This window comes from Nelumbo nucifera, chromosome 5 (assembly GCF_055504915.1).
Source record: "Nelumbo nucifera cultivar China Antique chromosome 5, China Antique-T2T, whole genome shotgun sequence".
Lineage (NCBI taxonomy): Eukaryota > Viridiplantae > Streptophyta > Magnoliopsida > Proteales > Nelumbonaceae > Nelumbo > Nelumbo nucifera.
In genome coordinates, this window is record NC_142653.1 from 20,434,960 (window position 1) to 20,456,019 (window position 21,060).

General features: G+C 41.2%; 1 protein-coding gene across 2 annotated transcripts in view; it reads right to left on the reverse strand.

Moving 5' to 3' along the window:
* Positions 1-724: 724 nt before the first annotated feature.
* The window catches only part of LOC104595671 (uncharacterized), a 38,224-nt gene continuing 17,888 nt past the window's right edge, over positions 725-21,060 (reverse strand). Inside the window, exon 2 of one of the 2 annotated variants that reach the window (XM_010256507.3) lies at positions 725-1,117. In XM_010256507.3, the coding sequence (XP_010254809.1) occupies positions 1,096-1,117 (22 nt within the window). In that variant the 3' untranslated portion in view covers positions 725-1,095. Of the gene's footprint in view, positions 1,244-21,060 lie in introns of both variants that reach the window. The other variant, XM_088887869.1, reaches the window with a different exon arrangement.

Below are 21,060 nucleotides of genomic sequence, written 5' to 3' on the forward strand. Positions count from 1 at the left end.
CAACTCCTGAATCACTGAATGGTCGAGGTGTCTATTCCGTTTGATGCCATATAGGCATCACATCAGAGAAAACAGTGCTTCAAACAATATCCTTTTATTTGGTATCATTTTTTCAGAAAAATAAGTTGTCTTATTCTAGATCATATCCTAGAAATCAGAAAAGTGTGATCTGAAGTAACACCAAATTTAATGTTTTACGAGAAAACAATACATTACTACCAATAGTGCAATGACGTGGCATTAATGTAACATCATCTTAGACGTTGAATAATATAAACCATGTTGAAAACATTACTGCCAGCACTGATACCAAAAAATAACTTATGTAGCAGGCTGACAGCACTGGTTCCAAACAAAAAATTTACAACTCTACATGATCCCCGTCACTTTTTACGAGAAAACGGTGCAATGTTCCCATAACCAATGCCAAATACCTACTTACGTTTTTCAAGCGAGGTACCTCTTCAGTACGATAGAAATTGCTGTCTTGGGACTAAGCAAACACATTTTATTGGTGTGTCAAGTTCCAAAAGAATAGAAAACTCACCATAGTTGCTCAACCATTCCTTGAATTTATTGACCTTGTCTTCATTCTTCAATTCCATTACTAGATTGAAAGTAGTTTTATTATGATTAGAAACAAATCAAGACTCGATACATGCTGTACATCCTCCTTTTTTATGTAAGAACTAAGAACAAGTAACAAGCAGAAACTCCTATAAGATGAATGTAGAAAATTAAATATTTCATTTCATTGAAGGGAGGGACAAAGTCACCAACCGAACAATTGAATCAACTCAGTCCCTTCGCTAACTCAGTTTAGATACAAACTATCCAAAATTCGTACTTGATCACTTTTAGACGACTGATAAATAAGAGTCTTTATTAGACTCCGGCAGAATACTACCCAAGTGTTGCACAATCTAAAAACCTCCAAAATCTCAGACGTCTAACCTTTCTGTCTGCTAATTCTTCCGTGCATCAGTCTCTTTCTCGAATGGCGTTGAAGTACTCATAAAATGGATTGAAGGATGATGAGCTCGGCAGAAGACAATATTTGTGGCGAAACATCCAATCTCTCACTTCCCTTCCCAATCATTGTCCCCATGCACAGGCCCTAAAACACAGCATAAAGGGATACAGGTGTATAAGCAACTAAGCACTTGGCTTACCTCTCCATGGGGAATATGAAATTATGGAGCACTCGTAACATTGTATGAAAAACGTTTACTTCTTACTCCATCTAAAGAACCACAAAGATCATAATACCAGAGATCAGAGCGATGAAGTTGCTTTCTAGCAATACTAAATAGTAGCCCACGGTGAAGTAAATACAGAACCAAGTCTAAATATGCCAATAATAAAACTTAATGCATTTGTATTTTGAAATATTGAACGGTTGAACTCCAGTAATATTAACTATCAACTCCATGCTAATAGGAACTGCAAATCCAGAAAATACCGACTGTTGACAATGGTGTTAGGAACAACACTTGAGTTGAAACACTTGCCATCTTTAGTGACGCACTGCATGACCCATGGCAGAGGGGATTTGAACAGGGCATGTGAGTTGTCCAACTGATATCATCTGGGTATATGGGTGTAGTAAGCTATTCCTTTATTAATGATTCAGAGATGGCAAATTTTTCCCCGTTGGCTGCTATCTGGAATGACATTAATCTGTTTGACTTTAAATAGGTCAGTTCGTTTTGTCCATGTAAATCGTGAGGCAAACTCTTTGGTCCACAATATTGCTGCCTCCCTGGCCTGGGGTGTGGGTGCGCTTTGGACAGTAACTTTGCCTTTCCTTCCTCTTTAATGAGATCTTCTTAGTTACCAAAAAAAAAAACTATGATTGTTGATCTGGATCATCCAAATAGTATGCCAAGATGAAACAGCCCTGGCTATTTCTGCCACGTAGAAAAATCCTATGGCTGATGCAGGCTATCAGTCAGATAGGGTAACTTATGTATCAACAATGTTTTGACTCCCCAAATCAGCTTTATACCAACCTTGCACTGGAATTTAGGCAATTAATAATAGCTATTCAAGTTTACAATTTTTAAACTCCACCTGTGTTTGAGCTTGTCTTGCACTGCTGGTCCCAAATCCAGATAAAGAAGGGTTGTGTCAGGTTGGCAGCCAACAACTTTTCTCAACTTCTTATTGACATTGACCCTGAATCGTCATTTAGTGCTCATGGTTTAGTGTTCCTTTGGCAAGAAATGGGCAAGAATTGGCTGTAACCAACCCCATATACAGACAAGGCTAAGTTAAATTGAGGTGAATTCAAGTTCTCAGTAGGGCTGTCAATGGACCAGATATTGGCCCAATCCAATCCAGTCCATTACAGATGGACCAGGACTAATCCAATCTGATAAATATTTGGACTGGACCAGTCCAATTCAATGCTTTATTAGACCGTCCAACACACCAACTTGTTTAAATTGGTTTTAATTCTGATTGCATCCAACCCAAACCTGGTCCATTGACACCCCTACTCCTATCTCTTCTTTTTTTTTTGATAAATGATATATTTTATTAATCACAAAAGATAAGAAGGTACAAGCTCCCCAAGGAGAGGCACGAGATGCGACCTCTCCATACTAGTTAAGAACAGCTTCCCAACACACTAGAACAAGTTACAAGGTAGCACAAAAAAAAACCTTCCCTAGAAACCCCAAGTTTGGTTAGAGAATCAGCCATAGTATTTGCCGTCCTGCACACCCATTTTCCTTATCCCTCAGCACACCCCCTACACCTGAAGGCCCGGGGTTACCTTGGCCGCTTCCATCAAAGTTTAGTTTGATGACACCTGCCAGGGGAGGTTTCCATTCTATAATTCTTTTATTCTTCTTAGTAGAGGTATTAGCAACTGCTGGCCAATTCCTCCATAGGTCATCAAAAGAAAAATAAGCAAACATATCCAAGGTTTTCAACCAATGGATTGCTTTTGTCAAAACACAGTCCTTCAACTCAGCCAAGTGTCTTTCCTTTTCTAGGAATATTCTAGCATTCCTTTCCTCCCAAACAGTCCATAAGGTAGCTGCCCTAAGACATTTCCACATGATTTTACCTCTCCTTTTTTTTTATCAGTAAATATGTGTTTTATTAAAATTCAGATTCAGATTGTAAACATTTTATACAATTTGATGATGGGACTGTTGATCCCTTTTCCTCACTCTATTTATCCCTCATTACAATGTAGCCCAAAATAATTGTTGTCTCAATGCCCCTTGTTTTGTTAATTCATCAGCTAGCCCATTTGCACTTCTACGGACCCATTTAAATAGAATGATTAAATAGCAAGCTTACATCAGATGGCTGGATCCATCTACAACCAAATAAACTAAAGTTCCAATTCCGCAAGAGAACAAGATATCAGTAAATGGAAGCAGTCCTCACTTTGGGCCTTACAAAGGGAACACCAATTCGGGGAAAGACAAAGAAGAGGTCTCTTTTTCTGCAAGTTTTCCAAAGTATTGAATTTCTCATAGTAAACTTCCTAGCAGAAAACAACAATTTTGGGGGGAATAGGTCTTGCCCAACCTTCTTTAACAAGAAACTTTCGGGGGTTTAAGCTGAACCTTAGGGATTTAGAAAAGAAGCGCAAGTAAAGGTACTATTAGGTAAGGGAGTCCAGACTCTTTCATCAAGCTTTGTGGGGTTCAAACAAACTGATTCAAGTAAATAAAGCAACTCAGTAACACAAGTAAACTCACCGTCCCTTGGACCTCTTCGAAACCTGTCCCAATTTAAGGATAAAGGAAGCAACGGTTACAGGAGACATTTTGAAATTAGTCATTTTTGTAAAGGGAAAGGGAGTATAAGGAAGGGAACCGATCCTTGAGGGGTTGGTTACCCACCCAAATATCCTCCCATAACCGAATAGAATTACTAGAACAAGCACCATACCTGACAAACCTGAGGAAGCAAGGTAAAATACCATGTATGGCTTTCCAAGGTGTTGTGAGGTAGCCCAACGAGATATCCCAATATCCCAACAATTTCCTAAGTATCCATGAATACTTGACACCACCTCAAACCAAAGTCTCTCTCTCTCTTGAGGCCATCTCCATAAACACTTTCCTAGAAGGGCTACATTCTTTTGCACTAATTTTCCTATTCCCAGGCCCCCTTCTTCCTTAGATTTGGTCATTATCTCCCATCTAATTATATCATCCTTCTTCACCTCCCCTGGTTCCCACAGGAAATCCCTCATGATCTTCTCCAGTTTCGTAGCCTCCCTTGGGGGGATCCTGAAGACAGACAGGAAGTAAGTAGGAAGGTTGGCAAGTGTGGCCCTAATCAAAGTCACCCTTCCCCCTATGAAGATGTAGTTCTTTTTCCAGGCTGCCAAGTATTTACCAAATTTCTCCACAATAGGGGACCAAAAACTGCTTTCTTTAGGGTTAGCTCCTAAGGGAAGACCTAAGTCAAATGCCAAGGAGAGATGGCACAACCTAAGCACCCCACAATGAACTCTACCTCCCAGACCTCCAAATTTATTCCAGCCACAGCTTTTATCCAAGTTCATCCTCAAATTGGAAGCTTGCTCGAAGTCTCTTATTAAACTTTTAAGGCTGTCCACCTTACTTAACTCATTCCCTTCACAGAAGATAACAAGATCATTAGCAAACTGTAGGTGGGTAACTGGAATGTCTCTCCTCCCTAATCTCCAACCTCTTATTAGGTCCTCCTCATCTGCTTTAGAAATCAATCTACTGAACACATCAGCAACAAAAGAGGAACGAAGAGAGTGGGTCACCTTGTCTTAGGCCTCTGATGGCTGGAAAGAAGTCCTTCACTGCCCCATTGACTCAAACTAAGTAGTGACAAGACTTTAGGCAACCACTTATCCAATTACACCATGTGTTCCCAAAACCACGCCTTCTTAACACCTCCAATAAAAAACTCCAATCCACTAAGTCATAGGCCTTTTCCAAGTCTAGTTTGCATACAAAGCCTTGCCTACCAATATCTCCTCATCTAGCAAGAGGATCAGATCTATAATATGTCTGTCTTGTACAAAGGCTCCTTGTGCTTGGCTAATGAGAGAAGGTAAAACTACTTTGATTCTCCTAGAAAGCACTTATGCCAAGATCTTATACATGCTCGTCACTAGACTAATCAAAATCTTTGGGATGTTTGGCATCGGTCTTTTTAGGAACTAGAGCTAGGAAAGTGGCATTGACTCCAGGGCTCACAACATGTTTATCGTCAAACTCTCTAATAACCAACTAAGTCTTCTTTTATTATATCCCAGCAATCCTGATAAAATGCCATTGTAAACCCATCTGGCCCCGATGCCTTAGCTCTATCCATTGAGAAGACGGCTTGTCTAATTTCCTCTTCCTCAATCCTTCTTTCTAACCATCCCTTGTCTACCTCATTCAAAATTGGCTAAGCCTCCTCTTCCACTCTTACTTTATTCTCTAAAGGTCATTGGAAGATTGATTTGAAGTGAGACAGAAAACCACTAGCAATCTCCTCCTGAGAAGTTAGATCAACTCCATCCACCTCTAGTTTTACTATCAGATTTGTGCCTAGGTTTTTGCCTCCACGAGATCTCCTCCCTTAGAAGAACTTCCTCTAGCTCCTTTTTCAACTTTCATCTCAGTTCTCTATCTTGCAAACTCATTGTCCTCTGGGATTCTTTGGCATCAAGATTCTCGATCTGATTCAATAGAGTATCTATTCCTTCCTCCACCCTACCAAAATGATCCATGTTCCATTCCTTTATTTTAGCTCTCAACCTTTTTAACTTCTTATGGAATCTAACCCCTTTCCATTTCACCCACCTCAACTCTTCACTCCACCATTCCTCAACCTTTTTCACAAAATCCAGATGTGTTAACCACATGTTATCAAACCTAAAAGGCCTAGGTCCGGTTCCAAAAGGTTCTTGTCCGACTTCTATAGGGCAATGGCCAGAGGTAACCCTAGGTAAAGCCTTAGCCACCAAACCACTCCAATGGCTTTCCAAATCCTCATTGAACAGAAATGTGTCAAGCTTAGAGCAAGTCGGGTTCTCCTAGAAGTTGGACCAAGTGAAGATAGCTTGTAGTAAAGGAAGCTCTCGTAACTAACAAGAATTAATGAATTCATTAAACCTCCTCATACTAGTTGTGATGGTCTACCAGGGATTATTTGACTCAGTTGTGAACCTTATGACATTAAAAACCCCACCCCCCCAAACACCATAGGCCTTCCCATAATCCATGTATGCCATGAAGCTCTTCCCATAACTCATTCCTTTCTCTATAGTTATTTGAACCATACACATTTGTTAACACCCATATAAATCCGTCTTTCACGGTTTCACAATTCTAAATTTTAGGGAGACAGCAAAATTTCCTATCAACTCCTCAATTAGTTCTATAAAGTCTTCCCTCCACAAAGTTACTATTCCCCCAAAGGCTCCCCAAGATGAAGCCAAGCACCGCCTCACTCCTCTTACTCTCCAAGTCTCTCTAATCCACCTCCTATCCAATTCAGCCAACTTAGTCTCCTGAAGCATCACTAAATCATGTCTCTCTCCTAAGCAACTCCTTAACCATTCTCCTTTTTCTAGCATTGACTAGACCTCTCACATTCCAACTGGTTATCTTCAATGACCTACTTGATATAAACCCTCCAAGACACTATCTCCCATCATTTAAAGGCCTTTTTTCTCTCCCCTCTTCCACTAAATTCAATGTCCAAAATGAGTCTCTCTACTTCAGATCTTTTCTTCTTTTTCATGCCCTTATTACCCACAGACTTCCTAGACAGCTCTTTATTTCTTGTTTCCTACACCATCGTGTTTCTTTTTTACTAAAGGATCACCCCTCTCAATACCAATTTCAACGCTCTCCTTCACCACTCCCCTGCTACCGCTTGGTTGTTCTGGTTGTGATGTCAAGATACCTGGTACAATTATAGCACCCAGGTTAGTATCTAAAAACAAATGGACAGGCTTACCTGAAGGTAATGAAGGTGGGAGCAGTGTGCTTTGAAGAAGGGTATCACCTGTTGTTCAAGACCAAACCCTTTCCTTGTTCCTGATTCAGCTGTGGAAGTGGACTAGGTTCAACCGTAACATTTTCACCCCTGCAATCAAAGATACCTCACTAGTTTTTCCCTCTATGTATTCCTTTACATAAGGCATCAAAGAAGATTCCCGTCTCTCTGGCCCAATATCTTGAATCTGCTGGATTAATGGAATAGGCTCTGATTTCAGCAAGAAAGAAAGATCTTGATCAAGAGATGGAGGAGAAGAGAAGAAGAAGAAGAAGAAGAAGAAGAAGAAGAAGAAGAAGAAGAAGAAGAAGAAGAAGAAAAAGAAAAAGAAGAAGAAGAGAGGAGATAAGGAAGAGGCGAGAAGATTTCGACCAAAAACATAAGCTGGCAGTGCCAGGATTTGTATTTATATGTTAGGGCAACTAAATAAAAATTAAAAGGTAAAAATGGCAAAAGTGCCCCTGCGACACATAACCAAGATTACATCACTCCCCCTCAAGTTGGGGCGTAGATATCAATCATCTCCAACTTGTCACAAAGATTATAATGTCGCATGGAATTTAATCCTTTAGTAAGGATGTCTACAAATTGTTCCTCAAAGCTGATGTAGGGAGTGCAAACTTCTCCTTTTTCCAATTTTTTCATGATAAAGTGTTTGTCAACCTCTATATGTTTAGTTCTATCATGGAGAACAGGGTTGGTTGCAATGTTAATAGCAGCCTTATTGTCACAGTATAGTGACATAGGATCACTGGGAGGAAAGCCCAATTCACCCAAGAGGTTCTTTATCCATAGAAGTCCTACCACACCATGAGACATGGCTCTATATTTAGCTTCTGCACTCGATCTGGCCACCACACTTTGTTTCTTACTCCTCAAAGTAGCAAGGTTTCCCCCAACAAAAGCACAATAGCCACTAGTAGATTTTTTGTCATCCATAGAACCAACCCAATCTGCATCAATGTAAACCTCAACTCTCATATGCCCATGCTTTCCAAACAAGAGTACTGTCCCAAGGAATTTCTTCAAAGATCTAAGAACTCTGTGTGCTGCCTCCAAGTGTGTGGCCTCGGAAGCATGCATAAACTAAGGACTCCCACTACATACGCAATGTCAGGTCTTGTCATAGATAGGTAGAGAAGTCTACCCACCAATCTTTGATACTGCTTTATATCTACTATGGGCTCATCACTGCAATCCCCGAGCCTATGGTTTACATCTATAGGAGTGTCAACAGGTTTTGACCCAAGCTTCCCCATATCTTTCAGGAGATCAAGAACATATTTCCTCTGGAGATGATGATACCCTGATTAGAGCGGGCCACTTCAATTCCGAGTAAATAATGTAAAGGCCCAAAATCCTTCACCTCAAAGTCTCAATCACCAGTGATAATAATGTCATCAACATACACAATTAAAGCTACCATTCTTCCTTGCTCTCTCTTCACAAAGAGTGTGTGATCAGATTGGCATTGCTTAAAACCCATCTATTGAACTAATAATCAAGCTGGGGGTACAAGGGGTGCAATTTGCAAACCAGCTAGGGGTACAACAACTAATAATCGAGGGGGATTCCAAAGTGATGGTGGGTTGGTTGAAAAATTCTAAAGAGGCTATGTGGCAATACAAGAATGAAATGAAAAAATTTAGTTGGTTGACAAGGAATATGTTGGTCACTGTATAGTGGGTGGGGAGATCAACAAATACTTTGTCAGATATGTTAGCTAAGCAAGGGGTAAATAGGGAAGAATTATTTTGGGCTCAGTTATGATTCTTGCTTTTCTTTCCTAGTTTACTTGTAAGATTCAAGGAGGGGCTGCAGCTCGCGCTTCTCGCTGGGATGATGTATAAACTCACTCTAAATTTGCTTCTTTCATCAAAAAAAAAACATCTGTTGAACTGCCTTGTGGAACCTACTAAACCAGGCCCTTGGAGACTGTTTTAAGCCATACAAAGATTTCTTCAATCTACATACTTTCTACTCATCTCCTTTAGCACGAAAACCTGGAGGTTGGATCATATTCACTTCTTCTAAGTCACCATTCAAAAAAGCATTTTTAATGTCCAGTCGATGAAGTTCCCAATCTAGATTTGCTGCTAAAGAAAGGACTTGAATAGAATTCATTTTTTCTACAGGTGCAAAGGTTTCCGCATAATCAACTCCATACACCTGTGAAAAACCTTTTGCAACTAGTCGGGCCTTATACCTCTACAATGTGCCATCTGCCTTATGTTTCACAGAAAATACCCATTTGCACCCCATAGGTTCCTTTCCTTCAGGGAGATCTACCAGCTCCCATGTGCCATTTTTGTGAAGGGCATTGATCTCCTTCATTGCATCTGTCCATTCAGGAACAAGTAAAGCTTCTGCAACACTCTTAGGAAGGGAAACACTATCAATAGCAGAGAGGAAAGCACGGAAAGAGGGTGAAACATGCTCATAGGATAAGGAAAGGGCCATCGGGTGATGTGTGGTGCATGATTTAACACCTTTCCTCTTTGCAATAGGAAGATCCAGATCACAATTAGAAGTATCAATATCAATGGGCTCAGAGACGTTAACTGGAACAATAGTACCTGGATGCAGTGATTGATTCAACCCCTGAGAGTTCGATGGCACAGGTTGCATAGCTTCAGGATACTCTATGTCTATTGAACTTCGCTGATCGTGGCCTTGACTTTTGTACCACTGTCTATGAAAGACCAAAAATGGAGGAGGGTCAGGAGGACAAAGCAACAAAACCTGTCTCTATTTTCCCTCACTTGGACTCTCCCCCTGAGAAGCAAGAAAGAAAGGCACATCTTCAAAGAAAGAAACATCCATAGATACAAAGTACTTTTTGGAAATAGGGTCAAAGCAACAATAACCTTTTTGGGAAAGGGGATAACCAAGGAAAACACAAACAATGGCTTTGGGATCTAGCTTACCACGGGTAGGTGATAGATCATGGACAAAACACTTACACCCAAAGACACGCAAAGGGATAGGAAACAATGGAGTTGTAGGGAAGATGAGCTGATGAGGGGACTTGTACTCCAGGAGACGAGATGGCATCCAATTGATAAGATAAGCCAGAGTCATAACAGCATCCACCCAAAACCTTTTTGGAACATTCATGTATATCAACAACCCTCGAGCAACCTTTAAGAGATAACGATTCTTTCTCTCTGCAACCCCATTCTGTTGAGGGGTTCGAGCACAAGAACTACGATGAGTAGAGCCACAAGTTTCAAAAAATTCTGTGAGGTCACCATGAACGTACTCTCTGGCATTGTCTGATTGGAAGGTTCGAATCTCCATTTGAAATTGTGTGTATACCATACGTTGGAAGGCTTTCACAAGTTTAGAAACTTCGTCTCGAGAGTGCATAGGGTACACCCACGTATATCAAGAGAAGTCATCAATGAAAGATATGAAGTATCTGTAGCCATTCTCCGTTGAAATATTTACAAGTTCCCAAACATTAGAATAGACAATGGAAAAGGAAACATCTGATTTTTTATTACGTAAAGAAAATGAAGTTCTACAATGCTTGCTTAGCTAACACACTTGACACTAAAAATCATTAATAGACATAGACTTAAACAATTCTGGAAACAAATACTTCAAAGACTCAAAAGACATATGACCCAAACGATTGTGCCACAAAGTAACATGACTCTTATTTGACTGACTCAAAGACTCTGAGGCAGCAAGACTAGCTCTATTCTCCAGCACATAGAGGCCATTCACCATATTCTCTTTACCAATCGTCCTCCCAGAGGCCAAATCCTGAAAGACACAAGATTGAGGAAAAAAGGTTACTTAGCAGTTCAAAGAGTGTGTAATGCTGCTAATAGATAGTAAATTAATAAGCAGTTTTGGAACATGTAAAACATTTGATAGAGGTAAGCCAAATGGCAAAGATATAGATCCTCAACCAGCAATGGAGGAGATGGATCCATTAACTAACCTCACTTTATCTTTGCCAGAAAGAAGGGTGTATGATTGGAAAAAGGTTGACTTACCTGTGATGTGATTGGAAGCACCAGAATCAATAATCCATGGGGATTCATAGGTATCGGCAGGCACATGGAATTTAGAAGCTAAGCTACCTGAGGAAGAGGCAAAAGAGGTTGAAGGAGTGGGTTTAGAATCAGTTTGTGTGAGGGCCCTACCATATTGCTCCAAATGGTCACAAAAGGCAATGATAATATTTTCCTTAAGATCAGACCTAGGGGGCAATCCTGAGAGTTCATAGTAGTTCCTCCACTCTGCAACTCATGAGAGGCCAAGATAGCCGAGGTGAACCTTTCCTGATTTGGTTTCTTGTTCTGTTCTTGTGTTGATTTCTTATTTAGGTCTTGTGCCCAGTTCGGCTTGCCATGCAATTCCCAACATATCTCCCATGTGTGTCGGGACTTCTAACAATGAGAGCACCACAGTTTATCCTTATCATCAACCCTTTTCTAACCATCTCCCTTTCTTGCTGAATTGATATTACCTCTTGTGGCTAAGGCAATGGTCTCCCCCTCTGGAGGATTCATGGCAGATTTCCTACTTTCCTCATATTGAACCAGTGCATACACCTCTTGGACAGAGGGAAGATCCTTGCTGCCCAAAATTTGAACTCGAATGGGTTCATATATGGGATTAAGTCCTAACAGAAAAGCAAACACCCGCTGCTGTGACATTAACTGTTTATAGGCTTTGGCATCCTTTTCACTCTCCCAGACAATATTCTTATAGTAATCTAACTCGTTCCAAATATATGTGAGGGCAGAATAGTAGGTGGATAAGCTTCTTTCCCCTTGTTTACACGTTGCGGACTCGGCTTGCAATTGATAGATTCTAGCAATAGTGCCTCTGTTCGGAGTAAGTTGACCTTGCTTGTTCCCATATTTCCTTGGCTGTTTCAGCCCACAAAAAGTTCTGCTTCACTGATGGTAGCATAATAGTCAGGAGCCATGACATAATCATGCAGTTTTCCTGGTCCCACTTATCATATTCAGCCGTACCAGTCCTAGATTCCTTCACTTTTCCATTGATATACTCTGCTTTACCCTGGGCTGTGATGTCCAGCCGCATCTCCTTAGACCATGTCAAATAATTTCTGCCATCCAAGGGAGTAATGGTCGTTGGAAAGCTCATGGAATCAATACTGTCGTTCATTCCTCCTTGGTTGAAAGAAGTTCCAGAGGTTGCTGAATCTTCAGAATTCATGACTGACGCTTACTAAGACAACAACAGTTCCTTCACCTCAGTCAATACACACAAATTGACTACACAGCCCTTACTTTAAGTGTTCTGACAGTTAGAACACAATTACAGCCCTTGCTGCAACACACTTTCACTGATCTAACAGGCCTCTCCAAGACTAATATAAGCCACAAGCATCAGTACTCTGCTGCTGTACCAGCCATCTGAACAAGTTCACAGGTGTACCAGACTTCTCCAAAGGCTAATATAAGCCACAAGCATCAGTCCACTGTTGCTGTAACAGTCAACCAAACCAGGTCACTCATGACCTACAACTAATTCCACAAGTTCACAGGTTTCTGGATCATCCGACCCATAAAGAAGGGGTTAAACTTCCCTTATACCATTCGGTCAAGGCAACCCTCAACCTGTTCTTGGTACCAGCACCAAGAACCAAAGAAAAAAGGTTTAAAAACTGTCCGAGTTCAGTTCAAGTGGTTTCTGGATTTTCCAGTCCAATAATCCGATAATAATAAAAGAGAATAGAAAAAAGGAGCCGCCAACCTCTTCGAAGGACTCAACCAGTCATCAAGAATCTTCTGCAATCACTTCAGTTGAGTTTCCGCCCAGAACAGAAGAGGGAGATCCAGCCAATGAGTTCTCAGGTCCAGAACTGACTTGGTTTCTTCATTCTCAGTCAAGTGAGCACAGAGGACGTCATCAACCAAAAAAAAATTTTAGAGAGCACCGACCTGCTCTGATACTATGATTTCGGCAAGAAAGAAAGATCTCGATCAAGAGATGAGAGGAAGAGAAGAGAAGAAGGGAGAAGAAGAAGAGAGGAGAGAAGGAAGATGCGAGAGGATTTCGACCAAAAACATAAGCTGGCGGCGCCACGATTTGTATTTATATGTTAGGGCGACTAAATAAAAAAAGGGAAAATGACAAAAGTACCCCTGCAGCACATAACTAAGATTACATCAGGCTGCCGAACCTCTGCAATCGCTACTAAACCCATCTGGTTTTTGTTTGACACATTGTTGCAGTCTTGTGGTACCATTTCCTCCTCTAGAAATAATAGCTCAGTGTTTAAGCTATCCTCCTCAAAAATATCTTTTGATTTTTGGAGGTCAAGGCTTCCCAAACTTAGGGTTTCTCCAGATTCCAAATCTATCTTCATCGTCTGTCAACATTTCTGAGTCTAGGATGTCTATTTCACTTCGCTTCACACATCTTGGATTACGGCGATCCTGTGTAGACTGAGCCAACTTCTTTGAAGGGACCCACTGTAGCGAGTTGGAAACTTTTACAGACTTGTTCGAGTGAGAGGAGGAGCTCGAGGAAGACGATGGTAGGCTCTGTTTCCCGTCTACCTGCGAGCCCCCCCCCCCCCCCCCCCCCGGCCGGTCACACGCTCCTTTAAGTCTGCACGTGCCCCTTTAAGGCAACATTCAGTTTGTTTGGGCCCATTTAAAATAGTTTTGGACAGAGCCCAATATCCGCTGGGTCAACTGGCACATGGTTTTCCACCACTACAAGGGCCCCGGTCTGACCCGAAGGTTTACCCCCCCCCCCCTCTCCAGATCAACCGTTACTAACAACGAACCTTTCCCCTTCTTTGCAGAAGATAATTCATTCAAAGATTTTTTCTTGGCACCAGAATCTACTACCTGGGCAAAAGTTCTATTGGTTTTCAAACCTTTGCCTTGTAGCTCACGATTTTTACTATCTCCCTGACCCAAACCTTTTGGACTGCTTAAAGGTTGTCTTTCCATTTTGGTGAAATTGCCCAGTTCCTTTTGTTTATCCAACCACATGCTTCCACGTAGCTCCATCTCCTCTACCTTCACGTCTTCCTCTTGCCTAGCTTCCCTCCAGAGTGCAGCTTCAATGGAGGAAGCTAACCAAACTGGTAAGAATAAACCATTCACTCCAATAGTCACCTTCCTCGGTATATCTTCTGATTTTACTCCACCCAGTAGGATGGCTGCACTTCGAAGGTCTCCCCAGAACACACCATCAAGGCGAGCACCACACAGTAACGCGATAGTGTTTGCTGTCTCTTGATTCCAAAGATGGGAAGGAAGCCAACTACTCGAACAGTCACATTATCCTCCGCTAAGAAGAACTTTGAGTTGGAAGATGGAGACCATTTAAAGATTGAGAAGGTCCCCAAAGTATCCTGAATACATAAGGCATCGATATCTACCTGGTTTCCAAGGGGATCCAGAACTGCCTTAGCTTGATCAAATGGAGTTAACATAAAAGTGTTCTTTAACCCCAGTTTGAACCTCAAAAGTTCTGCAACTTTCCACCAATCTTGCACTAACTTTTTAGCTTCAATCATTAGCATTCTTTCCCATTACCCTGTTATCCCGTTTACTACCAAGGAGGGATTCCTACTGTTATTTACCAAGGCCAGGAATTCCTGTTTTTGTTCCTCTTTCTCACACAAAATAGGACTGCTAATGAACTGGTTCTGATCACTTCCTCCATATTCCATTCCTTCATCTTCCTTCTATTTGTGAAGCTTATTAAAACATCAGCCACCCTTTTCCAATCTTGACTATTTTTCCCTGCAGGGAAACAGACCATTTGTTTTCTTCCTTTAGCAAAATATTCAGTGAGGGATATGAATGCACATTTTGCATTCCTCTTGCTTTCCAGCACATACCTCCTACCCATCTCTGAGAAGTTTTCTTTCCAACTTATCTGCTTCCCTTTAGTTGCTGCATCAGATACAAATCCTTTCAGCCAGGCAATCATTTCTAAGCCTTCCACAAGCACCATAGCCTTTTTTCTGTTCTCTTATCTTCAAGCTGAGTCTTCCTTTAATCCTCATTTCTTCAAAAAGGAAATCTTTAGCCTCCACCTTCAATGGACCGGACATTGGTTCAACCTGACCCAGTCCAATATAAATCCATTATAGATGGAACGGGTCCAATCCAATCCAATAAGTACTTTGGACCATTAAGTCTGGACTGGTCCAATTCAATATGTCTTGTTGGATCATCCAACCAGTTCAAATTGGAATCCCTGGTTCTCAGTTCTCAGTTTTTAAATTTAAAAGATATCCATAAAACAGGTTTTGTCTAGCTATGTGACAAGTTCCTTTGGTAATGAAATTTGTTCCATGAAAATAGGGCTTAGAAGAATATGAGAAATATTTTTGGATTCCAAACTAAGCTATTGGTCTCCAAACTAAATTACCATATGGAAGATTCCTTGGTCACTTTAGACTTCTTCACCTAATAACCCAACAAACAAAACCTCTCTTCTATTTTTAATTTAAGGTGGCAAAAATCACTACATCAAATATCTTTTTAGGTTCAAGAGGAGATTGCACATTCACATAGAGAAACCTAACCTAGCTAAATCAAGTATCATCTTCTTCACCAAAAAAAACTAGTCATATTTAATAGATAGCATAACCTAATATCTCTATAAACGTATTTGCTTTAATGGATTGATTGCCACCAAAATATGCACACCCCCAGTTTCATCTTTAACATTCTTATTCAGGCTAGGGTCATTTTATTGTCCCCTTTCAATGTGTTCCATAGTTACTAGTATATCTTTACTTCATCAACCTTGTTATAAGTTATATAGCCGATACCCTGCAATGCTTCCAATCCAGAAAAAATGAAGCCAATGAATAATAAAGTGTTGTTTTAAGGTCCTTGGCTATCAATCTTAAAGCATTTCTAACATCTCTAACTTTCAATCTGCCCCTTCAGTCTTGTCATCCAGATAACATCATCAGCAAACAAAATGAATTAGGGAACCTTCTTGTAAGATGTAAAAACGTCCATTAACAAATTCAATGATGATTTACAGGAATAGTTGACGTGGACCTGCAGTTGGAACTCTTTTTCTTTCAGGTTTTCATAAACTAGTTACCAGACCCATTTCCTAAACAAAGCATGGCAAACAAATGCAATTAGAGATCTATTTCTTCTCCGCAAATATTGCCATCAGTCACCCAAGCAAAAGGGATAGCTTCACTGTTAACAAAGAAAAAAAAAATCATAATCATCATCATCTAAACCTTTTCCTAGCTATATGGGTCACTACATGAATCTGATTCCACCATTCCATTCTGTTCAAAGCCATATCCATTGTCAAATTATGGGCCCTTAAATCATTTTTCACTACTTCAATTCATGTCCTTTTTGGAACTGAAAAAAAAAATTAAAAATTAAAAAACAAACAATAATTCTCCCTATCATTGAGACAAACCAATCTTCTAATACCCATTGTTCCATGCCTTTGTATGCGCCTATGTATATCTATTATCACTATTGCAATATGGTTTCTTCACCCCTAGTATTATCATGTTGCTGAACAACTTTCCAAACCAGTTAACTAACCTCTTCCATACATTACCAAAACTTGTTTGCATATCTATGGTCATAAGGCCTTCCTATCCTCATCTAAAAGATTCTTTATCTTCAATATTGATAAAAAAAAAGATTCTTTATCTTCAAACCTAATTCAACAAAAATTACCTCTTATCATGACAGATCTGTCATGAGTGTCCAGCATGATTGCTATAGCATTTTAAGTTAAAAAAGTTTTCTTATCCTGAACTACTTCCAGGGATGCTTGTGCCGTGCAGGGGGAGGGGGTCTATTCAAAGTAGATTGTATTCAAGATTTGAATCTAGGATGACAATTTTAGTTGCTAAAAAAACAACTATAAAGAACTTCCAAATAATTTTAATCAAATGACTAGGATTCCTAGACAGAAATGAGCAGAAATAATAAAGAATGCAAACAGAACAAAATGTGACAAAGCTATATAAAAAATGAATGTATTTATTTCTGATATACAAAAATATTCCAATAAAGAGAAAAAGGGATAATGTTCTTACTACAAAGAGAAAATAAAGGAAACGAGGAAATAAGCAAGTAGAAAAGAACAAAAGCAAAGTGTTGAAGTTTGACCTGCCCTAGAATTCTGTCTTGTTCGTTGACTGTAAAGTAAAGTAAACAGCAAGAAGTAGGAGAGGAAAGACGAAGAGAGAAAAGAGAGAAAGGCTGGTTCGAATTAGAGAAAAAGTCATCCCTAGATTCGGCCAGACCTGTTATTATATTATTAACTTATTGGAAAAGACTTAAGTGCCCTTCTTTAAGTAAGAGGCACTCGAACTAACATAACAGTACACATCAACATTCTCAACAACTACAAAGACCGAAATACCCCTTCACTAACACCACTAACACTCCCCCTCAAGCTGGTGAGTATATATCAAATAATCCCAACTTGTTACATATGTAGTCCACTCTCCCCTGACTCAAACCTTTTGTAAACAAGTCTGCCCACTGGTTTCCCATACTAACATATGCAGTTTCTATCACCCCATTCAGCACCTTCTCTCTCACAAAATGACAGTCAACTTCGATGTGCTTGGTTCTTTCATGAAACACCGGATTGGAAGAGATATAAACCGCTGCCTGATTGTCACAATAGAGCTTCATTGGAGTACTAATGCCATATCCTATCTCCTGTAGAAGGTTCCTCAGCCACACTAATTCACAAGCAGTATGTACCATGGCCCTATATTCTGCTTCTACACTGCTTCTTACCACAACTGTTTGCTTCTTACTTTTCCACGTTACCAGGTTACCCCCCAAAAAGGTGCAATAGCCTGTGGTAGATCGTCTATCAGACATAGAACCTGCCCAATCAGCATCGGTGTATCCTTCTACTACCAGTTTTCCACCACTCCGGTACAGCAAACCACAACCAAGAGCTCCTTTCAGATACCTCACAATCCCTAGCACTGCATTCCAATGTGGAACCAAAGGTTTCTGCATGAACTGACTCACCACACTAACCGCAAATGAAATATCTGGCCGAGTAATGGTTAGATAGTTTAGTTTGCCTACAAGTCGTCGGTATCTGCCAGGGTCTTCAAATACTTCACCTATATCACTGCTCAACCTCGTATTTGTTTCCATAGGTGTCTCAGCCGGTTTAGTACCCAACAACCTTGTTTCTTCCAGTAAATCAAGCACATATTTCCTCTGACACAAATTAATGCCATGCTTAGATCTTGCTACCTCTATGCCCAAAAAGTATTTCAACTTGCCAAGGTCCTTTGTCTGAAAGTGTTCCTGTAGGAATGCCTTCAATCTGTCAATGCCCATTTTATCATTCCCAGTCACAACGATATCATCCACATACACCACCAATATTATTTTGCCTGCCGAAGAGTCAAAACTAAAGACAGAGTGATCAACTTGGCATTGTTTCATACCAAACTTCTTGACTACCTCATTGAACCTACCAAACCATGCTCGAGGGGACTTTAAGTCCATAAATAGCGTTCTTAAGTCTGCATACCTTACCATCCTCCCCCTGAGCAACAAACCCTGGTGGTTGCTCCATGTAGACCTCCTCGAGCAAATCACCATGCAAAAAGGCATTTTTGATATCTAGCTGATGGAGAGGCCAATCATACATAGCTGCAAGGGAGATGACGACATGAACTGACCCTATCTTAGCAACCGGGGAGAATGTCTCTGTGTAGTCAATGCCATAGGTTTGGGAGTACCCTTTGGCAACCAGCCACGCCTTCAGGCGCTCAACACGACCAGCTGGCAAGTACTTAACACTATACACCCACTTACAACCAACAGCCTGCTTCCCAGGAGGAAGAGCGGTGAGATCCTAAGTGTGATTATGATGCAGAGCAGAAAGCTCTTCTTCCATAGCACGGCACCACTCTGGAGAGGTAAGGGCTTCCTGGACATCCTTAGGAACAACCACGGAGGATAACAAAGAGATGAACTGGCGATGGGAGGCGGAGAGGTGAGTAAGTGAAACAAAATTGGAAATAGGGTGAAGGGTGCAAGTACGTTTACCTTTCCGGAAGGCAATAGGAAGATCTAGGTCAGAGGCTGGTGTCGAAGCTGGAGCTGGATCTGTCGACGGTGATGAAGCTGGAGGAGCTGCAGCCGGTACACGCGGGCGATGTGTATACACGTGACGGATGGGTGGACGATCAACCGACGGTGGCACCGGAGGCAAGGACATAGGCATGACTGGAACCAGAGGAGGTGGATCAGCCATAGGAAGAAGAAGAGGAGGTGGTGATGTGGAGGAAGCAGCAGCACCGGACCCCACGAAGAACGGAGTAGACTCGAAGAATGTAACATCAGCACATACCAAGGAACGACGAGAACTGGGATGATAACACTTGTACCCATTCTGAGTTCAGGAATAGCCAAGGAAGATACACTTCAGGGAACGTGCATCTAACTTGTCAGTCCCGGGACCCAGATTATGAACGAAGCAGACACACCCAAATACCCGAGGAGAAAGCGGAAACGGAGACATGTTGGGGAATAAGACACTAAAAGGAGAACGGCCATCAAGGATAGACGTGGACATCCGATTAATTAAGAAACAAGAGGTGAGCATTGCATCGCTCCAAAAGGTTTTGGGAACATTCATGTGGTGCATGAGGGAGTGTGTCGTTTCTACAAGATGGCGGTTCTTTCTCTCAGCAACCCCATTTTGTTGCGGAGTGTAGGTACATGAAGTTTGGTGTATAATGCCATGTTGGTCCAAGTATTCTTGAAAAGATGAAGACAAGTATTCACGACCATTATTAGAACGGAAAATTTTGATGTGAACGCCAAATTGATTGCGGATCTCAGCATAAAATTTCTGGAAGATGGCAAATAATTCACTTCTTTCTTTCATTAAATAGAGCCACGTCATTCTTGAACAGTCATCAACAAAAATAACAAAACATCGGTATCCATTATATGACATCACTTTATAAGGACCCCAAACATCTGAATGAATTAAAGAAAAAAGACTCGACACACGATTATCGACCCTAGAACGAAAGGGAACACGATGGTGTTTCCCAAATTGACATGACTCACAATCTAAAACAGAAAGTTGACTCAACGAAGGGACTAAGGACTGCAACACTTTCAACGAAGGATGACCAAATCTACAATGCCACTGAAGAGGAGAAATGGATGACTGAAGGGCCGTTGACGTTCGTCCACCACCATCAAGATAATACAGTCCACCGGCTTCATGCCCTCCACCAATCTTCATCCCCGTCTTGAGATCCTGAAAAACACACATAGAAGGGTAAAATGTGATGGAGCACTTAAGGGACTTGGTCAGCTTACTAACAGACATAAGATTAAATGGAAGCTTAGGTACATATAAAACAGAGGATAGGGATACAGGGTCTAGGTCAACATTACCAACACCACAGATAGATGATGTGGAGCCATTAACAAGGATAACAGATTGTGATGTTGAGCAATGAGTGAGAGATGAAAACACACCTAGAGTTCCCGTCATGTGATCGGAGGCTCCAGAGTCGATAATCCAGGGGTTGGGTGTGGATGCCAAACAAGCCATACCTGAGTGTGCAAAGGAAGCTGTGTTCTGCTGCGACTTGGATTGAACAAACCTTTCATACTCATCCCGAGGAACACTCACCATCTCCTTGCCTGAACCATCTGAGGGAGTAGGAGGCATCGGGTCAGCTGACCGGTTCTCCTGTCTAGAGCTGAAACTGGTGTCACTAGTCATGGCATGGTTGGCCCACGTCGAGGGAGGACCATGTAAGTCATAGCAATAGTTAATGGTATGTCCATCCAAACCACAATGAGTACACTTCCGTGGACCCGAGCCATGTCCTCTACCACGAGCTCCCCCTGAATCTCTGCCTCCAGTACAACCACCACCACGAATATGTGTAGATCCACCACTACCACTCCTGCCAGGCTGGGCTCCTCGAGCCCCACTTCTGCCACCTCAACCTCTCGACACTGCAAATGCTGATTTATCTGAGACATTAGAATCCATAGATCCAATGGAAGCCCTCCGAAGACGAGCAAA